The 10,150-nt window shown below is 39.0% G+C and overlaps 1 protein-coding gene across 2 annotated transcripts; it reads right to left on the bottom strand.

Moving 5' to 3' along the window:
* Positions 1 to 36: 36 nt before the first annotated feature.
* LOC103708420 (casein kinase 1-like protein HD16) lies at positions 37 to 9,160 on the bottom strand. Of its 2 annotated transcripts, none has more exons than XM_039129328.3 (16): positions 8,304 to 9,160; positions 3,504 to 3,638; positions 3,323 to 3,396; positions 3,116 to 3,185; positions 2,944 to 2,999; positions 2,775 to 2,846; positions 2,534 to 2,628; positions 2,347 to 2,413; positions 2,081 to 2,210; positions 1,781 to 1,999; positions 1,537 to 1,679; positions 1,282 to 1,456; positions 1,064 to 1,154; positions 816 to 973; positions 527 to 715; positions 37 to 445 (listed from the first exon to the last, which is right to left on the bottom strand). In XM_039129328.3, the coding sequence occupies exons 1-16, from the start codon at positions 8,619 to 8,621 to the stop codon at positions 386 to 388; spliced, it is 2,052 nt and encodes a 683-aa protein (XP_038985256.2). In that variant the 5' UTR covers positions 8,622 to 9,160; the 3' UTR covers positions 37 to 385. The 2 variants fall into 2 exon arrangements, with proteins under 2 accessions (XP_038985256.2, XP_038985257.2); XM_039129329.3 differs by having other exon boundaries at positions 1,537 to 1,667; positions 8,304 to 8,984.
* Positions 9,161 to 10,150: the final 990 nt, after the last annotated feature.

Below are 10,150 nucleotides of genomic sequence, written 5' to 3'. Positions count from 1 at the left end.
AAATGCAAAAAGAAAAAAGAAATTGTACCAGTGCCATTGATAAAATGCAGGCCATATCAAATTGGCATAACTTTCTAAAGCATTAAGAATTTAAGATCATACATTTGTCACCAGTCACGTTAATTCACTATACAAACATAACATTAAATAAATATGCTTGCAATCCATTTTTGAATAGCTCATGCAAGCACATCTCCAGAATTTCCTAGTGATACTGCACCACCTTTAAGTTGTAGCTGACATGTCAGATGGGTTACAATTAAGAAAAGCTTGCACATCAAAATTCTCTAGCCCAAAGGCACTCATCTCCAGGACAGGAAAATGTATGAGATTGTTGTTGCACGAGTGAGCGAATTCTCGATTGTCATGGCTAGAAAATGGAACTTCATGATACCGTTCTGCCATAGCATATGGATGCAATATAGAGGTTTTTTGCCCATTTTTCCTGCAAGTAAATAGATTTGTCGATAACAAAGCCAAAAGACTTGATTTCAGACATCGAACAAAAAAGATTAAATGCACCTACCTTCACATGTTGACTAGGAAAGGCTGAGGTTCTGAGAGTCTCTTGTGTTTCATCTGCAGGCTTCCGTCTGGGTACACTCAGAACAAAAGCCGCCTGGTCCCATGTTGCAGCAGTTGCTGTTATACGATAACCACCATCCCACCTCCGATGAATACCTTCGCTGGGGTATAAGAAATCAAGCTCCACAACCTGGGGAACAGGATAGGAAATCGGCAACACAACATCAAAATATAGCTTCCTGCAGTAACCCCATTACCAAAATACAAATAGACAGAGGGGAAAAGTTGACCTGATCTGAAAAACCAGCATTTCGGGACATGACAACCGCCCATCTGGTACCTGCAGTGGCCATGGCAGTTACATAGAATCCCTCCTTCCATTTTTTGTTTATCCACTTAAATGGAAATGAATCGCTAACTTTGTAGGACTGCTGTGCATATTGTGTACCTGGAGAAGAAACCATGAGAGCTTATGAGCTATGAGCACAATTGCTTAACATTTCCAAACTTCAAAATAATAAGACGTTAAGGAAATTACCTTTTGACATCACAACCAAAGAACTTCCGTTATTTGCCCCTGCCAATGCACTAATGTAATAATTTTTCTCCCATTGTTCCATTATCCATTCCTTTACACAAAACCACCAGGCATAACAATAATATATTAGCAGAAAAATACATCCCAGTTTGTGCATGATGTGAATGACATTATCTCAGATGATATAGCATGACAAGCAAGAATGCCTGGGTACTCACTTTGTGAAGAAAACATGGTGAGAGTTCATAAACTTGAGCAGTATAACCAGTGCCAGCATCCATAATCAGGGCCCAGAGATTTGTGCAAGAAGCGACCGAGCTAATGAATAATCCATCTTCATTTCCTTTCTCAATATGTTGTGCGAGTCTTGCATCTGCAACATTGTAGTGATACCTGCAACATCAAAGAGAACTGAGCCATTATTCTTTATTTTTACAATTTTTGCCAAGCACAATGCATTGTTGAGGCCCAACCTTTGCTTCATAGGACGCCTGGCATTGTAGACACTAATCCATTGTGTTGCAGGCATCCCCATTCGGACCTTCTTCTTTGGTTGCTCTTCATCCTCATCTTCGATCATCAGCCGGCCTCTCTTTTGACCAACCTGGTATATAAGCTTCATAACATATAACTAGAGGTTAGATAGGCAATGGAATGAGTTAGAAGCAGAAAGTTACTTTAATGGAAAAGAGTAGGGAAGAAAGAACATCAATGTACCTTCTGAGCACCATCTGTGTTGATCGGCCTAATATCTGGATTTGGACCTACTATGCCATCAAAAAGGGAGATGCACTTTGCATAATTAGGTTCTTCATCAAACTTTAAGTTGACAACATACTCAACAAACTGCTTAAATGGTTGTGGGCAAAAGCAACACAAAGACTCTGGAGAAGTAGCCATCTTTTTCTTGCAAACGAGGAAGCCCTTATTCTCACCCTACAAACAGCGGGGAAAGAAAATACATGAGATGAGCAGGAAAGAGTCGTAGCACTTCGATATTGTTTCAAACAGCTATACCTGGTATCCCTGCCAAGGTAGACGACCACGGAGGAGAAAAATGAGGGTGTAAGCAAGGGATTCTAAATCATCTCTCCTGCTCCCAGTTCTTCCAAGGTGAGCATGCACACTAGCATAGCGCACTGTTCCCCTGCAATATTGAGATGCAGGATTAAGATACGAGGACATGGTCAACAGGATAACAACAAAAGGCACTACAACCGTGAATTTTCATTTTATTGAAGACCACAGCTATACAAAAATCAATAATTAATTTCATTATATACCTGAAAACATCTGGCCTTTGGTCATACTCAACATGCTGACCCGTAGCAGTCTCCTTCCACCTAGTGGCTGAAAATGAAACAGTTGAAAGCGTGACATCCTAAGTGATACATAATACTTGGATATACGAAATCTCCATGTCGACAATAATTTGACAGACGACAATGTTATATAATGCCAAAAAATTACCTAATCCAAGATCAACAAGAAAAAGTTTCTTCTCATCAGGAGTTCCAGGAGGGCCAAGTAAAAAATTCTCAGGCTTCACATCTCCATGCACGTAACTGTCAAAAATAGGGGCTCAAAGTTATATATTAATACCATAAAGAAAAAATAGCAGTATCTAATTATATGATGCGAGAAGACAACAGAATTCCAAGAAAATACAGAAATAATCGGAGCTTATGACCCAAAGGCGAAAAAGACCCACCCTTTAGAATGCATCTTCTCCAATATGGAGATTGCTTCAATAGCAATACATGCAACCATTTCAATAGACATTCTGTATGACTCAGAAACAAAAGGACAAACCAGTCAAGTTATATAAGTGAAAATGAAAAAGATTAAGTGCAATGACCAATAGCAATTTGAATACTCACGTATGAGAATTATTATTCCAAACATCCCATAGACTTGGACCCAGCATATCCATGACCTGTACATTATGGTATCATATTTTAAGCATATCAAAAATGATGTGGGGAAAAATAATAATGTGAATACTAGCATATAAATGGAGATGGTAAATTTGTAGAGAAGGTTTTCCATTACCATGACATAATAGTCACCTTGGCGGCCTTTGTAATGGACTTGGGGCACACCATGAATGCCACCAAGAGTGCTGCACAGATGCAAGTTAATGTGAATCATAAAGAAGAAATGCGACGCTAACTTAAGATTTCTAGATAGAAGTTAGAAGCATACAGAAAACTATGGGAAAATAGTAATAAATAGTATAAAGAGAATAAGGTCACCTACTTGTAGACCTGCCATTCATAAGGGGGTCCATGGTTACATCCTTTGCTGCTCCGGTGCTCAAATTTTAATGCCACCTAAGTCGCATGAACAGAAAGGTGCATGTCACATGGTGGACTTTAGTAACAAAAAGGAAAGCAATTATATTCCAGATACAAAATAACCAGAAAGAAGAGATGCATACCTCTACAGCATTAGGACCGGTAGTCCGATCATTTGCATTGGTCACAGAAATACGGCGACCAACATATACTTGTCCAAAGCCTCCTTTCCCAAGCTTCCTTTCAATTCTATACGTTGGTGAATTGCCAATCTGGACCTGTGAAGAGATGGAAAAGTACATGCATGAGCAAAGTGAGTGTTTCAGAAAGCATTTTATGATTGCCGCAATTGAAAGCTCGTTAGGTTTTTACATACCATTCAAGTGATATTATTTCATTTATGGGAACCAACATTCTGTTATTGGATAAAAGGGACACATTCTGAAGCAAAGTAGAATAACCAGAATGGTCATGTAACTTAAGTAACGTAAAAGGTTACTTCAAGTCTTTGCTCGGTGCAACTTTACATTTGTTGCTACTTTTCAAACACTTATTGTATTCTTATATGGCACCAAAGTTCTTTTTGGGCCTTCTATAAGAGGTACAGAGAATAGTAATCCATATAAACTCCATCCCCATGAACAAGTATGAAGAGTCCATCCCTCTCTTCATGCCACGTCATTGCAAGAATGCTTCACCAAACCAGCAACAGAATGAATCAACCCCAGACAACTGCTTGAAAATGGCCAATTTTCTACAAAATCTGAAGGGCTTCAAGCCTTCAATGCACTCACTAGATCTTCCAATATAATTTCCCTTCTCTAATGGTCGGATATGATTTGTATGCCATGCTGGTCCAGTAGCCAACTTCCACTACCAAATCCATAAATCCATAGATTTGTTTGTTTCCAAGTAGATTTGCTCCTTTCTGGTATGAGTTCAACATGCAAGAACTGCAATTCGTGCTAGTACATTACATGCGCACTTCTATTTCTTCATGCTTGATTTGGCCCCCCTGTTCTCCAGTTTGCTGTGGTGGTGGTGGTGGTGGTGGTGGTGGTGGTGGGACAGAGAGGGGGGCTTGGGGGTCATGAAACCCTTTATTCCATTCATCAAATCTGAAAGGCCACTCTTGAAGGTATTTAATACTTTCCCCATTGTATGCTCATTATTACCTCAAATGTTCTTTTAGTGAAGAGAGTGTGCATGTGTATATACATGTCAGCAGTGAGTTGTAACTCTAGGTCTGTCATTTTTCTTTTGAATTTGCTATTAGTTTCTTTGGTAATTATCTTAAACCAATTGCCCTACTATCTTAGATGTCCATCTTTCTCATCTATAGACGCTTGGGAGCCACCTTTAGAAACTGCATACCCTCATAATAACTAACAAACTTTTCAATTCTATCATGAAGGTCCTAATTAATGGGCATTCATCTTAGCTCTCTTTCCAAATATAACTGAGCTCTAGAAAAGATTCTATTCTCATAAGCCTGTCTCTCATATAACCTAATTAATCAGGAATATACGTTACTTATCTTCCTTAATTGAGAATTATGGAGTGCAATAGCACTTCTACACATCTGAATATGACATTGCGCAACAATCAATGACACTAAAAAGCTAGAGTTTCCTGCTTATGTCAGCTAGAAGCACACTTTTTTGGGAATGTCTTATCAAAGAACACCTTATTCCAATTAGTGACACACGAATTTGTAATGATGTTACTACTAAATAATATTACTCTAATGCGTCTAGACCTTTCAAGTGAGTCTAGACCTTTCAAGTGAAATGAAACACCTATTTTCTTTTTCTTTAATGTTATTATGGCACAAATATAATGTTTTTCAAATAAAAGTGCTATTAACTAGTCATCAGCATATTTTAAGATATTTGTGTTTTTTGTTCCTTCCTTTTACAGATTGTAGGTGATGCAGAAGTACTCGACGATGGCTTGTGAAGGCATAGCTGGACATGAGGAAGGGAATAGGATTTAGGGGAAGAAATCATCTTACTAGTAAAACAAGGAAAGGAAAGATGCATTTAACTAATATTAAAAGTTATAAAGGCCAATAAAAAAATTATGTTTTGGCCTTTTGAGGATATATAAATCCTAAGAATAAGTTTCTAAATTAACATACCATTTGGTGGTTGTCCGTGATAATCTCATAACAGATATTTAGCTATGAAATAAGATGAAAAGTACAGTTTAGAAGAGTGAAAAGATAGATAACATTAGTAAAGATCAGAAATAATAAGAGTGGATATGGGTGATCAAGAAGGGGGAGAGAAAAAGGATAGGAAGGGCCGAACATGACCAACCGATAACTTTCATTCATTCAAATAGTTCCCAGAACATCTAATAGCCAGCCATAAGGCCCTTTATAGCTTTTATGTGACATGATTTACAAGTAAACTAGAATTCATTAAAACCAAAAAACCAATCTCTACATGAACAGCCAAGATCTTTCATGAAATGCAACATACAGGATCCCAAATATATAGAGAGAGATACTTAAAACAACCGAGTTTTTTTTAATAAATCCTGATAACTTATTGAATTATCCAACCCAGCATATACCTAAAGTAAGACTCTTGCACACTAGTCCTACTTAAAAACAAACCTTGAAGCCCACTTCAGAATTACATAAATGAAAGGTAAAAAATGCAATAAAATTCATTCTCCTTGAAATGTGGTGCATTCAGGAACATATGCTGATGCATTTAGCCACATATGCAGATGCAACTGCTTGGCTGCACTGCATTGTCTACATGCAAACATACCGCATATGACCCAAAAAGGTAGTCCACTTAGCATTGTGAATCTGTATATACATCCCACTTTTATGTCGTCCCATGCAAATGGAGCATGTTCAAGCTGATGCTTAGGTTGGCGTTCAATTTTGAGCGGGCCAGATATTGGTATTAATAATACTGACATGTTAGTTATGCTATAACTATTACTATTAGCCTATTAGGTTTTAGGTACCATTTAACAAGCACTAATTTTTGGTTGTATTGCTATTAATATTGCTATTATTTATCCAAAAAATGTTACCGTTGTTATCATTTCTTTTGCTGTATTTAAATGTTTCACTTATCTTTTATTTTTTTAAAGAGAAACAGGAAGACCCAACCAGACTATAATTACCCAAGTCTAGATTTCAAGGATGCACCGTCTAAGAATCGAACTCGAATATCTAGTTGCTAAGAAAACATGTATAACCACTGGGACAAGCCCCAATTCACATATTCAGCCTAATACCGCATATGCCTTGTATGGCCTCTTGACTGACCACACATTGTAACCAACATTTTAGAATAAAAAAGGCAGCCCAATGGACAAGGTTCCCGCATTACAGGATCTAAAGAAAGTCAAAAGTATGCAACCTTACCTCTGCATGCGAAGGCAGTTCTATGTTTCGAACCCGTGACCTCCAGATCATCATGGAGCAATCTTACCGTTGTGCTAAGGCTTGCCCTCAATAACGACCTTTTAAATGCCAACAAATATTGAACTACTTTTTTATGCCATCATTATTATACACAAATGAACCCATGTCATTTGGAAGATAAATTCCTAAGCATTGGACAACACCTAAGTACTTGGAACACTTGTCACGTCTCTAGATAGGATTGCCATAGACACCTCTTGCCCCCCTTCCTTCTCGCCTATTGGATCCCTCCTCAAATTTTCCTTATAATCCATGCCTTTACTAGGCCTTATTTGCATTAATCTAGTATCTTTTCTCATAAGCCCCACCACTATTAAATGCTCGCCTTAACTTCGCTCATATAATAAACTCAGTAAGACATTGCATCGGCAATATTATTCCTTCATTTTTTAGTAAAAAAAATCTTCAATCCATAGAATAATTTATCAATAATCCAATAAAATTTTAGTAGAAGCACTCCACAAACAGATAATCTTATCTATTATTTAATAAAATTTTAATAAAAGTATTATCCGACCAGTTATCTATATCCTATTCGATTCTAGACTATTTCTTCACTTCTCCAGAAAAATTACCAGAATCGATGATTATAGAATGAAGAGGGAAAATAGAAAAGAGTCACACATCAAAAGGAAATATATCAAGCTATGATACAAAAGTTTCAGTACATGTAATGAGCAATTCAAAGATAGAACATGCAATGGAACTGAGGAGTCAAGTGTCCAGAAAGGGTACATAATCTTTGTGCAATTATCAGATTATACATTATAACTTTAGCAGAAGTTAGAAGTTCTTATCAAATTCTGAATAATTAAAGAATCTAAAAAAGTAATTCTATACATCATTCTAAATCACATGTTCTTCAGCAAAAATAGACGGTACATGGGCACAAAACAAGACAAGAGCTGAATTTGTGAAAGGAGGAGACTTTAAATGGGGCATCAAGCAGAACCCGAAAATAATTCCAGTAGAAGACTATAAGACAGAAGCAGTTTAAGGAATTTTCGAAGTTCACCATGACGGAAGACATAGATCTTGATGGACTAAAATTCATAAATGCCAACCAAAATTTTAAATGAGGTCTTGTCGTCATGTTAACGGTATTCATTCGGTTCAAATAGTTTCGAGTCTGATGGATGCCACAATTCGAAGAACAAATTTTGTTGATACCAAGAATCCAAAATCAAACAAGTGAAAACCAGATTGAAGGGAAAAACTGCACAAAAAGCAGAAAAACAAATCAATTTCTTTCCTCATGAATTGAAAAAAGAATCTTCGGTCATAGAGAAATAAACAACAAGATGAAACGAAATACAATTGCGAAATGAACCACAAGATGAAACAAAATACAATCTTTTCTTTCTTTTGAAATGGAAAGGCTAGCATTTTCATGGGAACCAAACACCCCCCCGCAACTTTTCTTCCAGATCCCCGAAAATCATTGCTAGAAATCAAAAAGAAATTTTCCGTTCAAACAAGAAACGGTTACCTTTTCTGGAACCGGCGCGGTGCTCCCCTCATCCTCCCCACCAGGGAGCTTATCGGCGCTCCTGGCACCACTGTCAAACTCATCCATCCTCCTCTCCCCAACCCCTTCCTTGTTATCCTCCCCGATCTCCCCTCCGCCCTCGAGAAACCTGATCTCCTCCTTCCGCTCGGCAGACCTCGTCACCACGTTCTCATCCCCCGCCGCCTGCTGCTTGTTCCTCGCCGCCCTCCTCCTTCTGCCGGCTGCCGGTTTCTCGGCCTGGACTATCGGATTCGGCTGTGCCCGGCCCCTGCGTACTCCGCTGCGGAGCTCCGGCATCCTTCACCCATCCAATCCCATCCCCTCAAAACCCTAGATTCCACACCGGTTCCTCGAAACCCTAGCTCGATTGCCTCAAAGAGAAGCGCCCAGCGAGAGGAATCTCGAAACGGCGCGGCACGGATGGGGTGGCGGGATCGGCGATCGGAGACCGGAGGTCAAGGGAAATGGGAAATGGGGAGAATTCCGGCTTCGATTGAGATAGATTTGGGGGAGGATAGATCGAGGGCTAGGGTTTCGAAAGGAAGAGAGGAGATTTTTTGGCGAAGCGGGAAGGGAGAGGGCGCTTTGGAGTTCATCGACAGGGGAAAGCTACGCAGGCGACGGGGATGACGCGTTGAGGTGGGGGATAGGGTAAGTATTTATTCGTGCTGGAGTGATGGTATACCGGAGCGCATACGATCGTACACGTGGCGGCTATGCGAAATCATACGGTTGTCACTCGTATCGGTGGACTAGTCTGAACGCTGATGACTGCACGTGATCTTTGCGCACTGTATTGCGCGCATTGCCCGCGAATCTTTTTATTTTGGTCAACTACTTTGATCATTGAAGGGTGGACGAGTCAAGGCTTCAGAAGCCTCCACACTAGGGTGCGTCCGAATGAGTTGGTCTAGTTGAATTCAACGAGGTCCAAACTCAAACCCTCTAAACATGGCCTTTCTTCTGGATTTCCATCATCTTATTAAGTGCTCGTTTGGTTCGCGGAAAAAGAAAGGAAGAAAGTATGGTCAACAAAAAAGTATGAGATACCTCTTGTTTGGTTGGAGTTTTCAAAGGAGAGAGACGAGAAAGTTGTATTTTCATGGAAAAGTCTTTTCATGAGAAACATGGGAAAGTTATTTTCCCATTAGGCGGGAATCACTTTATTTTTATTTTTTTTCAAAAACACTCTTCAACATTAAAGAAGCATAAAGAGGCATTAAAAACCTAATTTTTATTAAGGGCATAATAGGAATTATACATAACTTTTTCAGAAAAGTGGATGGCCAACCAAACATAAGCACTTTAGAAATTTATCACTTTCTCATGGTCAATCAAACATTCCAAAAGTACTTTTTTAGGCATTCTCTTTCTGAAAATTTATTTTTTAAAAATTATATTTTTAAAAAAAAATGTTTTCCGTAAATCAAACAAGCCCAAAAGGATTTTGCTATTGTGCTTAATAATTATCTTGGCTTCTCATTTCATGAACGTATTCTGTCGGCAATTGCACCGAGTCCTCCCTTTTCCTCCTCCTCTACCCGATGATGACCTAGCCGCCTCCGCCGTTAACGAGACCGTTGTCACTTCCTCCTAATCAAGGCATCGAGTCCAACGTTGTCGTGGTGCTATCACCACTCTCTCTCTCCCTCTCTCTCCCAAATACCAAAATAGCCATCGGGACTGAGGGAGAAGGGAGTTGGAAAACAGTCTCTGACGTTTGAAATAACTACCAGACCTACCATTCATTTTAATACTAAAATAACCGTAAAGTTTGAAATATTTACTGTTGTGGGATGGGGTTTCCAGTTTAGTCCCACATCAGC

The sequence above is a fragment of the Phoenix dactylifera genome, chromosome 5 (assembly GCF_051530095.1).
Source record: "Phoenix dactylifera cultivar Ajwa chromosome 5, Ajwa_hap1_PhDact_Kaust_v1.1, whole genome shotgun sequence".
NCBI classification, from domain to species: Eukaryota; Viridiplantae; Streptophyta; class Magnoliopsida; order Arecales; family Arecaceae; genus Phoenix; species Phoenix dactylifera.
The sequence above is the reverse complement of the archived record's forward strand: the minus strand, read 5'-3'. Positions and strand labels throughout refer to the sequence as shown.

Coding starts and splice junctions, on each gene's coding strand:
- LOC103708420 (XM_039129328.3), bottom strand. CDS start 8,621: ATGCCGGAGCTCCGCAGCGGAGTACGCAGGGGCCGGGCACAGCCGAAT. Junction 2,847..2,943: donor TGGAATAATAATTCTCATAC/GTGAGTATTCAA, acceptor TGAGTCATACAG/AATGTCTATTGAAATGGTTG. Junction 1,155..1,281: donor CACCATGTTTTCTTCACAAA/GTGAGTACCCAG, acceptor TTTTGTGTAAAG/GAATGGATAATGGAACAATG.